At 47.9% G+C, this 19,340-nt stretch overlaps 1 protein-coding gene and 1 non-coding gene across 2 annotated transcripts in view; one reads left to right on the forward strand and one right to left on the reverse strand.

The window, feature by feature from the left end:
- The window catches only part of Nup214 (nucleoporin 214), an 84,843-nt gene that overhangs the window by 48,368 nt on the left and 17,135 nt on the right, over positions 1-19,340 (forward strand). The window contains 6 exon segments of the mRNA XM_059260039.1: positions 71-149; positions 2,573-2,663; positions 4,427-4,488; positions 6,307-8,091; positions 11,020-11,090; positions 19,121-19,277. Of these exon segments, the coding sequence (XP_059116022.1) occupies positions 71-149; positions 2,573-2,663; positions 4,427-4,488; positions 6,307-8,091; positions 11,020-11,090; positions 19,121-19,277 (2,245 nt within the window).
- LOC131910126 (U6 spliceosomal RNA) lies at positions 18,275-18,380 on the reverse strand. Its single transcript, XR_009378992.1, has one exon. It is a non-coding gene; the product is annotated as a U6 spliceosomal RNA (small nuclear RNA).

The raw sequence follows: 19,340 nt of genomic DNA on the forward strand, positions 1-19,340 counted from the left end.
TCTTACATGTTCATTTATTCCAATGATGGTTAGCAGTTTAGCATAACAGTTTTTCTTATGTTCTGTACAGGGGTCTCTGATCAATTCCTTCAAGCCGCCGGTACCCACACCAGCATCCTGTCACTTGTCCTCTGGTGATAAAGCTGCAGGTGAGTCTGCATGGCTGATTCAGGAGATGAAGCTGAAAGATGCTCCTGATAGTTCTCCATGCCAATCACCGAGCCAGCAGGCAGGCAAAGAAGAACAGACGCTGTTTTCCGAAGGCCTCAGCTATGAGGCATTGCTGGGGTTGGGTGGACTACTGTTGGTAGGAGCAGTGTCTGTAGGGAGCAGTCTTCAGGCTGTAATAGGGGTGTGGGAAAAGGCTGCAGTGGACATTTTCTGTGCACACTATCAACATTCACACTTAGACCAGGAGAGAAAGCTTTCCTGTTTCCCTTTGGAGTTGAGGCATTAGTCTTTGACATGCCCAGGACCCTGTCAATCATTATCCATTCACTCGGACGTCATTGGCTTCCCACAGAAGCCCCCAGTTCTCATGGCACCTTTGTCGGTGTCTACTGTTGATCTCGTCCTTAGCCACCTCGTGGGGCCCCACAGCTGCCATCTGAACAGCCTGTGCTGACGAGTTCTGCACACCGCCACTCTTGGCATCCGAGCTTTTATTCCCATTTCCCTTCTCCAGCTGATTCGGTTAGAGACTGAACGTGACACAGCAGCTGCCCACTTCACATAATGGCCACCAGTCACCCCGTCACTTCCTTTCATCCAGAGCCCTCTGATCTGAAACGCAGAGTGTTCCTCACACACACAAGAAAACCACTATTATATAGATCAGGACAAGTTTAATGGGTTCAGCAAAGACTTGATTCATTTAGGATTAAAACAAATTTGTCCCTTTCTGGCTAATATTTTTCTGGTGAAAAGGTTTCCAAAGAGCGTTATCTTAGTTCTCTAAAGGACTTTGTCGCAGACCCCTTTATTCCACTTTAAGACTCAAAGAGACCTAAGGCCTTGTGGCTTCCATCAGCGCTCAGCCCCTCACTGTCCACTGCTGTCTTCACTTGCAGGGCGATCAAGGCTCAGAGAAGAACTTCTCTCTTTCAGACTGAAAACCCTGCATGCCTTTGCAAAACCTGTTCTTGTACTTGAAAAAGAGTCCCACATGGTAGCTCAGGCAAACCTATAACTCACTATATATAGCCCACTGTATTATAGCTCAGGCTAACCTTGTCCTTGAGCTTATACCAATCTTCCCGCCTCACTTCCCAACTGCTAGGATTGTAGGCATGAGCCACCATACCTAGCTCACTCTTGTGCTCTCTCTCTTTCTCCTTCCTCCTCCTCCTCCTCCTCTTCTTTCCCCTTCCCCCCCTCCCTCCCTCCCCTTGTATGTATATTTCTGAAATCTGTTAAATAATTTTCCTACTCATCAGTAATAGAAATACTTTCTTGTTTTGCTGATCACAACATGGTCACATGTCAACAAAAATCAGTGTAAAGATATAACATGTAGAAAGTGAAAGTGTCCCTGGGAGTCTTTTTCAAAAGTGACCTTACGAATTTTATGTGTATCTTTTGAGGCTAGTGTATTCTTTTGTTTTGTTTTTGAGTATTGTTACATTAATGTAGTTGAAGGGGCCATGCAGACCATAGTGCTCATGTTAGTGTCAGAGAACACCTTACAGAAGTCACTCTCCTTCCACCGTGTGGGTCCCGGGGATCCAGCTCTGTCTGAGTCTTTACAGCAAGTGCCTTTACCCGCTGGGCCCTCTCACCAGCCCGCTTTATTGTCTGAAACATGAACAGACATTTTCTGTGTGTGCTTTTCTGTTTCCTCACTCTTCAGCCCCATTACAGTGAACATCCTGTTCTCTTCCTGGCAGATTCGCCTTAGTCATTTTAATGGCGTCAGCATTTTAGCAGCATTCTGCTGGCAATTCAGGGCCTTCTATTTCACAATTACAGACAAGGCTGCACTGAGCATGTTTCTAGAACCCACATTGCATTTCAGTATTGAGTCGAGTTTAACATGGGCCTGATGACCACTTCCCTTAATGTCTACACTTCTATTTTCTAGAGTGATCATATATGGCAAGTGTCTGTTACCTCTGTAGCTAGGAAAAAAGAAAACTGGTATTTGCTGAATTAAAAAACAAAGCACCCAACCTCTGGAAAGGGCAGGCGTGGATAGATAACTAGATCTCAGCAGCCCTGAAGGCACTGCTCAGAAGTGCTCACTTCAGTCAACCTGCTTGTCTTGGGATTTTCCCCCTGCAGTGTAACTAACTTCAGAGAGTTAAGAGCTACATTACAGGAAAGGCATTTTGCCAGTCAGTTGGTCTAGAGGAATGCATCCTTAATTTAGGCTGCACGGAGATTATTTCTTTGGAAAGGAGAGTGTGGCATGCCTTGATTTGGCATCGCCATTGACAGAACCCAAGAGCAAGACTAAGAGACCTCAAGCATGAGGCAGGCTCTAAGCAACAGCACAGTCTGAGCTGTAGGGAACGACACACCACCCTAGCCCTTCTGACAGACTTGCAGAATGTCCTTATTTTGTCCGTTTCAGGTCCAGGGATGGCCAAGACAGAGTCAGCTGTGACCTCGACTCCATCTGCTGTGGGGCAGCTCAGCAAGCCTTTCTCATTTGCTCCATCAGGGTGAGTGGTGAACCTACGTTTTGTGCTAAGTCACTATCAATCACATCCACAAGTACATCCTGAGCTCTTAGGTCATCTACAGACAGTGGCAGTAGTTGAATGTTTTAGTGTGAATCTATTTTCCCTTTGTGGTTCAGGGTTATTATCGTATTTCCTCTTTTTTAAGCTTAAACTTTTTTTTTTTTTCCTGGCGGAGAATGTTTGTTCACTTCTGTAGGTCAGCCAGTATATCTGGTGTTTTTACTCTGACACCATTTAGTGTTTAGTCGGCATGACTGTGGGACGGTCTAACTGCCCTGAGTTGGAGCTCTTGACCTGCACAGAGAATGCAGTGAAAGACAGTAAGCATTCTGAAATTCTGATTTGTAAGTAGATGACAGGGAGTAAGGACTCAACAGAGAGACTCATATAGCTCAGGCTGGCCTCAGATTTGCTGTGTAGCCAAGGATGGCCTCAAGCTCCTGAACCTCCTGCCTCCACCTCCCACCGTGTTCCGTGGCAGCCATGGTATAGATTTGAGTCACGTTAATGAAGCAAAAAAGACTTTTCTAAACCTCATCCTTTATTCGCTGAAGACTGGCAGTGCCCATTTTCTGGGTACATGGTAAAAGCCAGGCAAGTTGCTGAAGCTCGCCCTTCCTGACTTTGCTGGAGTCAGATTGTGACTGCCACCCAGACCTGGTAGCAGGCTTGTTGCCACTGAAAGGCTGTGTTGTCATTTCCGTTGGAGCAGCCCTTGCTTTGACTGTCTGCCTCTGTACCTGACTGACTCCACCAGCTTCGCTCTCTTTCCTCTGAGTAGTGTTCTGATTATCCTCCAGCTCAGGGTGAGAAAAGGGCACTGGGATCAATCAGAAAGAGAAGCTGGGTGTGGCTTCCATTGTTAGCAATCATTACATCCGTACCTCCCAGGGATAATTGAAGCGGATTGTCAAGAGTAGGTCAAGGCCAAGGATTGCTGTATCCTTTACAAATATAATGATTAATCTTAATGTCTCTGAAATGATAGTGCTCTTCCAGTCTGTAAAGAAAGCTGGGACGATTTGGGTGAGTGAGCCAATGGCCTGTCTATTTGAAAAAAAAAAATTTTTGCCAAGGTTGAGGCCAGCCAATTAAAAAAAAAAAAAAAAAGGATTTTGCTCTTTAGTATGATAAATAAAATGTGTAGCATATCCTTAGAAGGTCTTTGTCCGTTTGAGGACGGCAACAGTAGTTGAGAAAAGCTGGGTCTTGGCATTATTTGCTAGGCCTGCTGCCCCGTGGTTTAGAGTTACTCAGTTGAAATTGTGTGCTCTTGCCGCAGTGTGCAGTCTGTCCTCGACACTCCTGCTTCGTTCTTTGCACAGCAGGTCTCCTGACATGCTTCTTGACCTGGGGTGGGTGCCCAGAGGCTCCCTGTTGTCCCTTTGCTACCTTGCCAGACTTCCCATTCACTCAGTAGTAAGCGTCTGCTCCAGGGCCGTCCCATGCTCATTCTTAGATGTTTTCACTGGGGCAACTTTACTTTTCTTAAAATAAGTCTCTTCGCAGGCCTTCTGTGGAAAGCCCAGCCAGAGCCTTCCCGCAGCTGCTCCTTCTCTGCTTGGATGTGCTGGAGTGGCTTTACTGCCTCTGAGATGCGGATTTGAACTCGGCTGTTGCTTATCACTGGATGTAATCCTTCAAGGGCAGAATATGTGAATGAGTTATAAGGAGGAATATTAAAAGGGTGATATTGTGTCGTATGTTTGTTCTTTTCTAACTTCTCTTTCTCCACTCTTCAGGACTGCCTTTGCTTTTGGGACAGTCACACCAACACCATCTTCTAGCCTCACTGCTACACCAGGTACAACCCCATGTCTCCTTACGGGGGAGGTTATATCTGAACGTGTGTTGACACTGTGACTCTGCGTGGGTCTGTTCACAGTTCCTGGTTGATAGTGACGACATACACTAGAGGCGTGTCTAAGGACTAGGAGGAGCCCAGTAGCATCTTCTCAGCACACAGGAGGCCCTGGCTTTAATTTGTAGAAGCAGAGCAGCAGCAGATGTTTGCTCTAGAACCTGATATGGGGCTAGTGAGAAGGCTCAGCACCCGCTGCCAGGCTGAGCATGTGGAGGAAGGAGAGAACTGACTCCTGAAAGTTGTCCTCTGCCTGCCACATGCTCGCCCACACATGCATGCACACAGAATAAACTATTTTTTTTTTTCCTGGTTTTTCGAGACAGGGTTTCTCTGTGTAGCTTTGGAACCTGTCCTAGAACTCACTCTGTAGACCAGGCTGGCCTCGAACTCACAGAGATCCTCCTACCTCTGCCTCCTGAGTGCTGGTAACATAATATTTTTAAAAATAGCCTGTTGTGAGTGAGATCAGTCTGTTTGGATAATTACGAAGAGGGGAAGCACTTGCTTCTCAAAGTCTCATTTGCTGTAACTTTTGAGTTTGGACCCAAGATAAGGTAGACATAGTACTATGGAAGTAAAAGACCAAACCTGATCCTTTTCAAACACTGTCTGTGTGCTAGCATTCCATAGCCTCCTCAGTTGTAACTCTGGACCCACCCAAAAGACAGCACTTTGTCAAGTTCCTCCAAGCTCTGAGAGGTTAGAGGTATTTTTATTTAAAGGAAGCCTTTACTATGAGGCGATTGTTTTTATCGGGAAACTGAAATGTTAACCGCATGGTTGAGTTTAGAGTCACATATGAACCTCCATAAAGGCCACTGCAGTTGAGTTATTTTCCTTTTCAGAGTTTTTCTCTTTAGCTAGTTTTCATTTAACCCAGTGTCTTGTCACCTTTGCTGGGTCTGGTGACACAGGCTTATAATCGCAACTACTTGGGAGGCCTGGCTTCCACCTTGTTTGACATGCTAGTTGACCCATGTTCCAAGGAGCATCCTGTCTCTAGTATCTCTCTTGTTTTAGGGACACTGGATGCACATTACTGTTTCTGGCAGTATTTCTGTGGGTATTGGGAGTTCTGACTTGGGTCCTTACATTGTGACTCAAACTTTGCCCACCCAGCCTCCTCCCCAGTCCTGCCCACTCTCACTTGCTAGAGTAACAATCAACTCAGAAGTATGAAAGCTTGGAGAACAAAGCCGTTGTCCAGATCATAGGAAAAAAAGTAGGGATAAGCTGTGATAGTGATCCTGTATCAACTCTGAATCAGTACAGTGGTAGATAACACATCGCCAGTGGTAACTCTCTGTACTCAGAGAACCCTAGTAAATATCATAATTATCATCTGTGCGTGGACACTCAATGCCCTTTAAACGGCAGCTCCCAGTCTGGCTCCAGTTGGCCTATCGGGATTATCCATAGATTAGCAGGTGCCCAGGGCTGGAGGAATCCATTACCCAACACAGTGTTGAGAGTACATAAACAGGTGCTTTTCTACTTTCCTGGGGATACTTTGTTATTTTGTGTCTCCTAGAGGTCATGTGTGTTGTGATGCAGTGGTCAGAAAAGGCTCTTCATTCCTTCCCACCTAGAGCTGACCCAGGCAGTCAGTCTGTCCTTTCCAGGGAACTCTCTGCCATTGGAATCAGCTGTCCTGGCTGTGAAGAGAGGAGAGAATTGCCTTAGAAATGCAGTCAGTGGAAATGTGATCAATCATATTTTGCTAAATCTAACCCTCTTCCTGGTTTCTTTTCTTGCTAGGGGCAGCACCCCCCACGAAAGAGTCAAACCAGCCCGAGACGTTCTCATTTGGCGGAGGAGGCAAACCTTTCTGTGAGACCATTCCTGGAGGCTCCCCTCCCACAGGAGCCACATCGGCACCCAGCACTTCTGTAACAACTGCTTCTCTGGGAGACTCAGCTCCGGCCAACAGCAGGCCTGCAGCTCCGTCTGGAATTACTGTGTCCACTGCCGCAAGCAAAGTGGAAGCTCCAATGTCCAAGCTGGGCGAGCTCCTGTTCCCAAGCTCCCTAGCTGGAGAGACACTAGGGAGTTTTTCAGGACTTCGTGTTGGCCAAGCCGAAGACTCTTCAAAGCCAGTCAGTAAGGCCTCATCCACAAGCCTAGCCGGAGTCCAGCCAGCCAAGCCCTCAGGGTTTAGCTTTCCTAGCACTTCGGTGGTAGGGAAGCCTGTGGAGCCTACTGTGACGTCCTCTGGAACCCCTGCCCCAGCCACACCAGTCTCATCCCTGAGTGTGAGCACTAGCAGTTCCCCGACTACAGTCTTCGGCAGTCTGCCCCTTAGCAGTGCTGGACCTTCTGGGCTCATCAGTTTTGGTGGGGCATCTCTGGCGGGTAGCAAGGCTAGTTTCTCATTTGGAAGCCCACAGACTAGTAGTACAGCATCATCAGCTGCCCCAACATTGACCTCAGTTGCCCCTTCCCTTACATCATCTTTCCCCACCTTATCGTTTGGTGGCCTCTTGAGTTCAACATCAGCTTCTTCCCTGCCTGTATCCTCTGGGAAGAGCACAGAGGAGGCCACACCATCAGCTGTGCCTGAGAAGTCAGGCCATGGTGAAGTCTCAGCATCAGCACCCTCCCTTCCAGTACAACCACAGTCAACCCAGCCTCCCCAGGCTTCTCTGCAAACTTCTGACCCTGTCAAAAAAGAACCTGTTCTTGTGCAGACCACAGACAGCAGCCCCAGCCCACCAGCATCTGCTGCCAGTCTTGTGGCATCCACGGAGGCCACTCCGATAGCCCCAGGGGGCCCTGACAGCAAGACAGAGGCTGTGTCTCCTGCTTCCACCTTTGCAGGGCCGGGCCAGGCTGCTGTTGGAGCAGCTGTCCTCCCAGGGGCGGGCTCAGGAGCCATCGAAGCACCGGGCACCCCGAGCACCCCCAGCACCTCCAGCACAGCCTCCAGCGGTGCCCCAGCTTCCGCCACGGACACAACAGTGTTTGGGACCGCCACTTCTGGCTCCTCGGTCTTTACACAGCCACCTGCTGCCAGTTCTAGCTCAGCCTTCAGCCAGCTCCCCAGTAACACGGCAGCCACTGCGCCCTCTGGCGCCCCCGTGTTTGGACAGGTGGCGGCCAGCAGCACGGCCACTGCCACCCCACAGGCCGGCAGCTCAGGGTTTGGCAGCCCTGCATTTGGTGCTTCAGCCCCCACAGTCTTTGGACAGACAGCCTTTGGGCAGGCCCCCGCCTTTGGGCAAGCAGCGGGCAGCCCTGCGAGTGGCTTCTCTTTCAGCCAGGCCGGGTTCAGCTCTGGGCCTGTCTTTGGCCAGGTTGCTGCCTCCTCTGCGCCCACGTCCACCAGTGCCAGTGTCTTTGGAGCTGCCTCAAGTGCCAGCAGCCCTGGTTCCTTCTCATTCGGACAGTCTTCCACCAACACAGCAGGGACGCTGTTTGGCCAAAACAACCCTCCTGCCTTTGGTCAGAGCCCTGGCTTTGGGCAGGGAGGCTCTGTGTTCGGCGGTACCTCGGCCACTACCTCCACAGCTGCACCGTCAGGGTTCAGCTTTTGTCAAGCCTCCGGTAAGACTTTGCAGACCCTTTGGGCTTCCTTCCCTTCTGTGCTGTTGACAACATTTGTAACAAGCCTCCACTGTTTTTGTAATGAAAAGAGAGGAGCTGGGTGTTGTGGTGAGGATCGGGAGTTCAAGGTCAGCCTTGGCTACATAGTACATTCAGAGCCATCCCAGGTTACATAAAATTCTGTCTCAGAAACACAAAGGCAAATTAAAAAATGTAAAAGAAAGGAAGAGCAAAGAAACAAAAACTAATAGCCAAGATAAGGGAGAGACTTAGTGCCCGAGTGCGCGGTCAGGACTTGCTTTGTCCTGGCTGGCTGTCCCTGTGGCTCAGTGCTGCTCTGCTCTTGGTCCTCAGCGAGCTCTCTACTTGGCTGGCCACAAGACTGCCAGTTGCACAGGTCAAAAGAGTACACCTTTGTTTAAGGCCACAGCAAGTACTTCACATTTGGAAGGCGCTTTAGAGGCCCTAAAACTACCAGGCTCAGGCAGCCTGACACCATTTTTCTTGTGGGAAGTGGGCACACTGCCACTTGAATAGTAAACACACAGAGACACACATCTTACTACTTTTGAAGAGAAAACTGGATGCCTCACTCTGCTGTATCCAGTCTTAGCATCCGATTTTACTTTTAAAGTTGCCAGTAGACATTGTAATGTGGAGATCTGTTGCAGGCGTGGCTTTCTGGTGGTTCTCTTATGAAAGGTAATTCTTGATGGGCGGTGGCGGTGCACGCCTTTAATCCCAGCACTGGAGAGGCAGAGGCAGGAGAATCTCTGAGTTTGAGGGAAAAATAAAAAAGTAATTCTTTAGCAATTAGACCCCAGGGGAAACAAAAGATCAATGATTTCTTGGTAGGCAAGATTGCAAATAATTACCGATTAATTTCCTCAGCAATAATTTATTTGAAACAACTTGTAATTTGTTTAAAGGAATGTTTTCCCTCTTTCAATGAGTGTTAAATTCTTACAAAAACAACCATAAAACACAGTGGAAAGAAAAACACAGCTCTGAGCCCCCCGAATGCCCTGAGGCTATGCAGAACAAGTGGCCCATCTGAATGATGATGTGATGGCTTAGTCCCAAGAATGGGCAGCAGGCCTAAGTCTGTGCAAGCCTCCCCAAGGCAGCCCACCAAATTTGGAGCCTCCAAAGGGGTCTTTTTTTTTTTTAAACAGTACTTGGATGGGAAGCTCCTGGGCCTGTTACCTCCAGGCCTAGTTGAGGAATTGACATTTGTCTGTACTCCCCCATCTAATGCGCTCCAGAAGTGAGTGTGAGGCCCCGCCCCGCACTCCCCTCCCCTCCTCTCCTCCTTAGTTACAGGCCCGCCTTGCTTGCCTCTCTCGTGGTTGTACCTGGCAAGAATATCAGTGAGAAAGAGTCCTCATGGTAGGTTAGTCACAGCACATCATGAAAGAGACTGGTGCAGCCTCCCATTTCTGTATCTGAGGGTATCCTCAAGGGCTAGAACTGATCCCATATGGATACCAATTAACAACTGTGTTTACATAGAGTTTTCTCCATTTCCTCAGAGGGGATTGACATTTCCATGGGCGTGTGTATAATGCATTTTTTAAAGTTTTTTTTTTTAATTTATTTATTTATTTATTATGTATACAGTGTTCTGTCTGCATGTATCCCCACCTGCCAGAAGAGGGCATCAGATCTCATTGTAGATGGTTGTGAGCCACCATGTGGTTGCTGGGAATTGAACTCAGGACCTCTGGAAGAGCAGTCAGTGCTCCTAACCTCTGAGCCGTCTCTCCAACCCATACAATGCATTTTGATGAGAAACACACACACACAACCCCATCCTGTCTTACCTGTTCCTGCTGCCTTGGAACCTTCTTCTCAGTACACCCCTCCTGCTTCCCTTTTTTAGTGACTGACCTTGGTTAGGATGTTTCATGAGCATGGGGATGGGATTGTTTACCCGATCACGGACAACTTACCCATAGCTACCCTTCTAAAGGAAGATGACCCCCTCCTCCAGGAGCCATTAACTACCAGTAGCCCCTCAACTAGGGGTAGGGCCTTCTGTGTTCTCCCCGTCCATCCTGGAGTGTTGGCAGGCAGGTAATCCTCACTGCTGTGACTCCATGGTACAACGGCCATCTTGGCTGCGTCCTTCCTGTCGTCCCGCTCTTGAATTCTCTACACTCCCTTGCCCTGTCTTCCAAAGTGTCCGGACCTTCAGTCCAGTTTAGGGTCGAGCACTCAGCGGTCACTTAGTCTCATCATAGCTATGATTCTGTTCATTAACCTTTCCTGTTGCAGAAAGCTGCTCTGACCAAGACTGAAAGTAACCTAACCTATGGCTAGAAGAACAACTATTTAGAAGGAAAATTTGACTTGTCTGTTTGGCAGAACAACAGTAATAACTTCCCCACCTCATGCCTATGACCTCCTCAGCCTGGACTTTTGACCAGGTTGTCCACAGTGCCAGGAATGATTTCCCTCATGTGAAATGGGCCTCAAATCTAAGCAGAAAAATAGTTGGTTATTCCCATAACATTCATGTGACTGTTGCTTAAATAGGCACATCTTTTGTTGTTGTTGTTGTTGTTGTTGTTGTTGTTGTTTGAGACAGGGTTTCTCTGTGTAGCTTTGGAGCTAGTCCTGGAACTCACTATGTAGACCAGGCTGGCCACGAACTCACAGAGATCCGCCTGCCTCTGCCTCCCGAGTGCTGGGATTAAAGGCCTGTGCCACCACCGCCCGGCAATAGGCGCATCTTTTCTGGCGGGTCATTATTGTAGCATGCAGGCTAAAAGCACCACTGGGTAAGACCAGTCATGACTTTTTACCCCCGGCAGCATCCATAAACACTTGAAGACTATCAGGGTTTGGTTGGGTTTGGGTTTGGGTTTTAATTTTGATATTTAAGAAGCTTTGTCCAAATTGAACCTTTGGCTTTATGTCTTATAGGTTTTGGGTCTAGTAATACTGGTTCTGTGTTTGGTCAAGCAGCTAGTACTGGTGGATCAGTCTTTGGCCAGGTAAGTGTGCATGGTTGTTTCTATTTGTATCAGGATCTGTCCACTTTTGCTCAGTGTAATAGACTCAGTTCACTCTTGGGCCAGGCTAGCAGACAACCACAGAGAGTTCTTGTTCTTTTTATTCTTTCCAGACAGGGTTTCTCTGGGAGGTCCTGGCTGGCCTGGAACTCACTTGGTAGACCAGGCTGGCCTTGAACTCAGAGATCTGCCCACCTTTACCTCCTTCCCGAATGATGGGACCAAAGGTATGGGCTACCATGTCTGGTTCCACATCTAGTTCTTAAACTCAGTGCTCAGCTGCTTTTAGGATGCAGAAGACCCTGCTGCAGGTTAAAGAGAGAAAACACTTACTGGGCTCTGTCTACCTACTCTCTTAGGTCAAGGTTGACGTCTATAATCCACAGACTAAAGCCACCTGTAGGCCTTGCTTTATTTACAGTTTGGTTTTGTTTTACAAATTTATTTATAATTACAGTTATTGAGCTAAGGATGGTTTTTACTTCTTCATTTATTTATTTTTATAGGGACTGAATCTAGGAGCTTGCTCATGTTAGACAAGTCCTCTACCTCTGAGCTGTATCCACAATCCCCCATCCCACCCACCCTCTTTTTTTTTTTTTTTAATTTTATTTTATTTATTTTTTTTATTTTAGTTTTATTTTGAAGTCAGGTCTAAGTTGCCCAGACTGGCCTTCATTTCCATCCTCCTGCCCCAACCTCCTGAGTAGCTGGAGTTTGAGGCCGTGCCACCAGGTCTGGCGTTTTGCTGTTGTAGTTGTTGTTGGTTTGGAGTGGTTGTCGAGGAGGAAGACTGTAGTGGAGACCCCACGTCTGTCCCTGTGCTCCGGAGGCCGCCTGCTTGCCTGCACTGCGGGGCTTGAGCCCGACAGTTTGCGGGTCTCTTTTGAAGTCATTCGTACAATCAGGTTGACTGCGCCGTCGGTGGTAAATGCTGTCACTGTCCCCATTTAAAGGAAAAGGACCGTGGGCCCCAGAGAGACTTAGTGTGCTGTGAGCACCAGCAGCTGCTCTCCACCCAGCAGCCTCAGCAGGCCTTCAGAAGACAAGGGAGATAGATGACTGTGGCCTTGGAAGTGAGAGCTGCTGAAGCCCCACAGTGAGTGCAGTGTGGGCATCCTTTGGAGCTTTTCCTGCAGGCTTTTCCCTCTGGAGATGGCTGCGCCCTCGGTAGGGAGCCGCTTAGAAGAGAGAAGTGCTTTCTGGTCACTGAAACCTACCAAAAACAGTCGGAAATGCTTCATAAAATATGGAAGCCCTATTTTTAATGATTTATTTCTTTTTATTTTATCTGCATTGGTGTTTTGCCTAGATGTGTGTCTGTGTGAAGGTGTCAGAATCCCTGGAGCTGGAGTTACAGACAGGTGTGAGCTGCCATGTGGGTGCTGGGAATTGAACCCAGGTCCTCTGGAAGAGCAGCCAGTGCTCTTAACCACTGAGCCATCTCTCCAGCTCCTGGAAACCCTGCTTTTAAAATCACTACCAAACTAACTTACCGAGGCAAGGTGGAGAAGTGGGAGTGGGAAGGTGAGGACCTAGGAAAAGCAGGTGGAGCACAGAAGCCAGTTGCTCCCTGAGCACATTCACTAGCTGGAGAAAACCAGAGTATTTGTAGTCAGTAGCTCCCGTGGTAAATGGACAGAAACCAGGGTGTGTACAGAGTGGAGAGTCCAGAGGGACCTGCTCCAGATCCGTGCGGCATGGCCTATGCAGGTGGCCTGTGTGCCAAGAAGAGCACAGCTCTTGTAGTTTAGGAAACCTTTACTCTGCCTCACCTTATTCCTACAGACACTGTTTCCCAAAGGCAAATCAGTCACAAGGAAGCCAGGGGCACTGAACAAGAACAGAGTAAATATCAGAAGTACCTTTACAGACACTTCCAGACTGCTAGACAGCTGTGTTTTACATGTTTCCAAATGTAAAAGAGAGCCGGGCAGTGGTGACACATGCCTTTAATCCCAGCACTCGGGAGGCAGAGTCAGGCAGATCTCTGTGAGTTCGAGGCCAGCCTGGGCTACAAAGCGAGTTCCAGGAAAGGCGCAAAGCTACACAGAGAAACCCTGCCTCAAAAAAACAAAAAAAAAACAAAAACAAACAAACAGATGAAAAAGAGAAACTTGAAAATTCCAGTAAAAGAAATGGGAAGTTCTAAGAAGTGTCATAGCACCTTTATAGAGGACCAAATAGCTCCTATGAAATGTACCGTTTGACACCTAAGGGCACTGTGGATGTATTCACCAGCAGACTAGACCAGCGGGAAAATGACAATGTGCAGGAGCTCAGAGCTTTGCAGCTACCCTGCTCTGCCTCAGCAACACTAAAGCCACTGCAGGCAATCTGAAGAGACAGCGAGCCGTGGGCTGGAGAGACGGCTTCCCAGTTAGAAGCACTGACTGCTCTTGCAGAGGACCTGGGTTTGGTTCCCTTCACTAAAACAGTAAGTGGAGTTTAGCCTCTGAGCTTGGCTGACCCTTGAACCAGAAGTTAGGGTACACATGTGACTAAATCACGGAGATCAAAAACATGAAAAGTGCTGGAGCCGTTGGCGGCGCACGCCTTTAATTCCAGCACTTAGGAGGCAGGGGCAGGCAAATCTCTGTGAGTTTGAGGCCAGCCTGGGCTACAGAGCCTGTTCCAGAACAGCCAGCGCTACCCAGAGATACCGTCTCAAAAAACAAAAAAACAAAATAAAACAAACAAAAAAACCCCGAAAAACAAAGAGGAAATGATGGAGGGTGCTGGAAACAGTGACCCTCAGAGAAAACCTGCCCCATGAGTGCGCTTCAGTGCCACTGAAGGGAGAGAGTATGTGTTGGCAGTATTCAGAAGGACAGACATTTTCAAATCCTCTAAACAAAAGTATCCCAGAGAGTAAAATATCCAGCCGACGGCCGGCTAAGCACATCAGAGGTGAAGCCAGGCCCCAGGTGAACACAGAGCAAGCACAAGATGAAAAGCTGCCAGAGGAAGGAGCTGCTGTCTGCAGAGTCGTAGTTGGACGACACTGTGAAGCCTGCCAGAAGAGGGAGTCTGGCTACCTGCAAATCCCCAACCCAGGAGAAAAGCCTGTAATGAGGGAAGTGAGCCAAGAGTTCGGGAAGTGGACAGAAATGCTGAAGGGAACACAAGGGATATTTGTAAGAAGAAAAAAATTGACCTTGACAAAAGTATGGCTTTAATCTTAAGGTAAAACAAGGCGTGAAATGGGGTGATTGTAGCCTGTATAACCTGTGGAGTGACTGTATTCAGAATGGGTAAAGAATGCCGACAAAGAAGACCAAAATGGCTGTTAGAGGCCTGCTTTTGAGTACAAGTGAGGGACAGCAACTGCAGACTCATGCTTGGCCTGTAGGAGTTGGTGTAGCCTTGGAAAGCCATCTGGCATTAACAGAGCTGAGGTACAACCTCTGCTGACCCAGCAGATCTGCTCTGTGTAACCAAGAGAAATAAGTGAAGCCCTTTGTCCAGCGAAGATAGCGATAAAACACTCATTGCCATGCATCTGTAATAGCAAAGCCAGGAAGCAACCCAGCTCTCAGAAGACACAGAATAGACAAGTTAGTGCCATGCTCTTCTAGCAGAAAAAGACAGAACAGCAAAGTATAATGTGCTGCTTCTGACGCAAGAAAGTGGATGGATGTCCCCCACATAGCTGCAGTGGTGTGTGGAGAGGGAAGCCTGCCTACCGTCCTTGCCCTTACAGTGCACTTATTACAGGGGCAAGGGTAGGCAGGCTCTCCTGGGGCGACTGCAGTCACTTAGGGTGGTGTGTGTGAGGTATGGGGGAGCCCTATAAAGCCCTAAGTGTGTGCCACCTAGAGCATTGAACGCACATAGTTACAATCATATGTCAGAATTCAGTGAACTTTCCGTATGGAAAGTTTGAACTTAATAACAAAAATAATAGCACGTGGGGGCTGGAGAGATGGCTTGGCGATTAAAAGCACGAGCTGTTCTTACAGAGGTCCTGAGTTCAATTCTCAGGAACAGTATGGTGGCTCACAGCCTTCTATAATGGAGTCTAATATCCTCTTCTTCTGGCATGTAGGTATATATACAGATAGAGTACTCATGTAAATAAAATAAATGAAATCTTTAAAAAAGAATAGACCACACACGTGTGTGCACACCACACATTATAAATGTCGTTTAAAAAGAAAGAAAGAAAACTAAAAACATGCAGGACAGCCAGAGCTGTTACACAGCGAAACCCTGTCCCAAGGAAAACAAACCAACACAAGGAAGTAGCTCAGTGACAATTGGAGAAGACAACAGTCCTGTTGTGCAGCATTTCCACTGCTGAACTACATCAAAAGAACTTCTAATGCAGTTCCTCACGTGCTGACCCCAGTCCTAGAATCATAACTAATTTTTCTACTGTTATGAATCATAATGGAAATATCTGATACACCACCTCCAAAGGGCCACACAGCCCACAGACTGAGAACCACCGCTCTAGAGCCTCCTAGGGTCTGTCTGTGTCTTGGAACACTGCAGAGGCTTCATCATCTCCTCCCATAGACCCATGTCCAGGAAGAGGAGAGTCGGACACCTGTGACTACCCTAGGAGAGCGTGTGGGCAGGAAGTGTTGCTGGGCTGGACTTCGAATGTGTTATCCCTAAGGGAGTGAAGGTGGCCGAGAGCCTGGGGAGTGGTTCCAGAGAGCTGGGGGCTGCAGGCAAGCACCATGGGTCAGAAGTTTGGACATGGAAGAGAGGCCTTGCCAAAGACTGAGGAGCAGCTGCTACCAGTGCTGCCTCATAAATGCCCAGCGAACATGAGGAAAGACAGAAAGTACATGCGTTAAACGTTGGAGAAAGTACAATCCAGCAGTCAGGCAGCACTACTGCTTTAAAACTAACATGTTGTCAAGACCCTAGAGAGAGCCAAGCCTTCGTAAATTGCTGGTGGTTCTATAAATTGTACAGTCACTGTGAACAGTACTTCTGCCACATGACCCAGCAGTTTTCACTCCGGGGTTACAGCCAACGGAACTGGAAAAAGGAACTCAAGCAGATGCTGATGCCAGCGTTCATTGTAGATGAAACACCCATGTGTCAATCACTGGACAAATGAACATGGGAAATGTGGAACATACATCAGTGGAGCATTATTCAGCCATACAAAGAAATGAAGTTCTGATTCTTGCTGCACATGAATAGCATGGGCAAAGCAAAAGAAGCTGGCTGCCACAGGATAATACTAGATGACTCTACTTGTAGTGAGTACCTTCAGTGTGCAAACTCATCAGAGCAGGTTGAAACTGACAAGGGCTAGAGCAGTGGTTCCCAAGCTTCCTAATGCTGCGACCCCAACCATACAATTATTTTCATTGCTACTTCATAATTGTAACTGTGCTACTGTTATGAATCGTAATGTAAATATCTGTTTTCTGGGCTGGAGAGATGGCTCAGAGGTTAGGAGCACTGGCTGCTCTTCCAAAGGTCTTGAGTTCAGTTCCCAGCAACCACATGGTGGCTCACAACCATCTATAATGAGATCTGGTGCCCTCTTCTGACCTGCAGGGATACATGCAGACAGAACACTGTATACATAATAAATCTTAAAAAAAAAATACATATATATGTAATATATATACATATATTCATATATTATATATATATATATATATATATATATATATCTTTTCCTATGGTCTTAGGCACCCCCTGTGAAGGGATTGTTCAGCCCCCAGGTTGAGAACCCCTGGGTAGAGGGAGAAAGAATAGGAAGCTGTGGTTTAACAGTTGCAGATCTTCAGCGACAGATCTTGAGTTCAGTGGACACTAATGGTGATGGTTGTGCTGCTCTGGATGTGATTACTGCCGCTGCCGTGGGAGCTCCAGATGATTAAGATGCCAACATTGCTATCTATTTTGCCATTTTTAAAAATTGATAGTGACACGCTAAAATCCTTTTGGGTTTAAATTTTAAATCATTGTATTTATTGTACTGAATTATATAACAACATATGGGTTAGAAGATAAACATGTGCAGATATCCCCCCAACATACACACACCTTTTCTAAGAAAAAACAAGGCCTGAAGCACAGAAGGAGCCTGCATGGTTACCTGGCTCTGCCTTGGCCAGTGACCTTGCTCCAGCTCAGCTAGGAGATAGATAACCTGAATGCTGATGGAGACAGTCCAGTGCCAGCCAGAGGTGAGCACAGCACCCTGAAGTAGACACCCTTCCTGGTCTGAGGACCAGAGTGCACCCCTCTCCAGGACACAAGGGTGCCTCCGTCACTGCTGTCGTAGTGCAAGGTTCAGTATACAAGGGAAAGGGCCAGGTGAGCTACCCCAGCACTGGGAGGTGAGACAGCCTGGGCTACAGAGCAAGAAGCAAAGCGTGTGTGTGTGCACATCTGAGAAAGACACAGGTCAGTCAGAGTGGACAGCCCTATAACCATGTACAATGCAGCCAGTCAACTGACGAGGGTCAGCTATGGGACTGGAGACCTAGGCGGTCGTTAGCCACGTGCTGCAGAGTTGGGGAGAGAGTCCTGGCAGCGGGGGGTGGATCAGCAGAGAAGCGGGTTAAGAAGCAGGTATGATTTGGAGGCAGAAGTCAGAGCTAAGGGAACTTGGCTGTGGACTTTGATCCCACTCACTTGGGTTAGGGTTAGTTGCCCACTTCTACTCATTCTGTGGGTGGCCAGCTCAGGCTGTGTTGAGAGTATTGGGTTTTCTAGGGCAGAACATCCATATGTGATGATTTCCTGTGTTCCAGCCTGATAGAGCTTAAGAACACTCCATGCGTTGGACACAGAGTTGTCATGGTTCCTGTCCTCGCAGAGGCTGTCACTGGTTATCCACTATTGCATTTTTGAAAGTTTAAAGGTGGGGGACTATTGAGCAGACTAAGTGTATTACCCTAAGTCTAAACTTAGTATTCTGTGTGTGAACAGCAGGGAGGAGAGTGCTCGTATGCTGCCAGAGCTCTTGTAAGCAGAAATGAAGGGGTTAGCCCGGTGTTAGGCAAGCACAGATTGTGTTGAAGGTGGACTGTCCTGCCCAAAGGCCCAAACCAGCATGGTGAGAGGAGGGTGGTGTTGGAGGTGTGTTGAGTGCTGACCCCAAGCTGTGTGGGGAAGCTCTGGTGCTTAGGAGGTAGTGAGGGAGCCATTTCTGAGTAGGGCTTGTGTTTCAGGTACAGTTCTTTAAAAAAACATAGTACTTCACAAAGTTGTGTGTCCTTATTTCACGGGGGCCATGCTAGTCTTTCTGTATCGTTCTGATTTTAGTGTATATGCTACCCAAGCAAGCACTCAGGGCAATTCTACGGCTCAGCTCCTTCCTGCCATTTTGAAGTGGGCAGTTTTTCTGTCTCACAGGAGGCACAGCAGCACCTCTGTGTCCTCGGCATATGGCCCCCATCCTTCCTCTGCACTACTGCCCTTTCCTTAAAGCCTATCTTATTCTGCATTATCAGCCAAGGAGATGTCAGCTTAACTAACATGAGCAGCCCCTCAAACCGCAAGCTGGTCTCCCCAAAAGTTCCGGTTTCTAAACAGAAAGTGAATGCGTGGTGCTTGCAGCCCTGAGTTAGCAGAGTCCTGTGAGTACTGGGATGGAATTCAACAGTGGTCATCATTTCAGCAATGGGGCTAAGTTAGGCTTCTCTCTGTAGCCCTGGCATGTAGTTGTGAATTACAAGTGCAGAAATGGATAGAAATGCCTGTAAATCACTTCATCATTGCTGATGACTTCAGCTAACACTAGGGCAATCTGAAGACATGGTGGCCCCACCCTGTTTTCAAACTTGGCATTTGGTAGATCTATGATGCCTGATTTTCCTGGCCCTGGGATTGAGTCAGACAGTACGGGCAGCATGGTAGATAAGTGTTGACACCCACCTGCTCTTAAGTGCAGTAACCCAGGAACCTCAGATCTGTAGGAAGTCTCTGGAATCAGCCTCTCTGGGGCTGTTGGAGTGCCCCTTCCAGAACTGACGAGGATCTCTCATCCTTTCTTGCTTCCTCTTTCCCCTCCCCCATTTGTTTTTTAGCAGTCATCTACTTCCAGTGGTAGTGTGTTTGGGTCTGGAAACGCTGCAAGAGGGGGCGGTTTCTTCAGTGGCCTTGGAGGAAAACCCAGCCAGGATGCTGCCAACAAAAACCCATTCAGCTCAGCCAGTGGGGGCTTTGGATCTACAGCCACCCCAAGTAAGTTGAAGAGTTTTCCCAGCCCTTGGTCCTGATGCCATTGTCATCCTGTGGTATTGTCAA

Source organism: Peromyscus eremicus, chromosome 4 (assembly GCF_949786415.1).
Source record: "Peromyscus eremicus chromosome 4, PerEre_H2_v1, whole genome shotgun sequence".
NCBI classification, from domain to species: Eukaryota; Metazoa; Chordata; class Mammalia; order Rodentia; family Cricetidae; genus Peromyscus; species Peromyscus eremicus.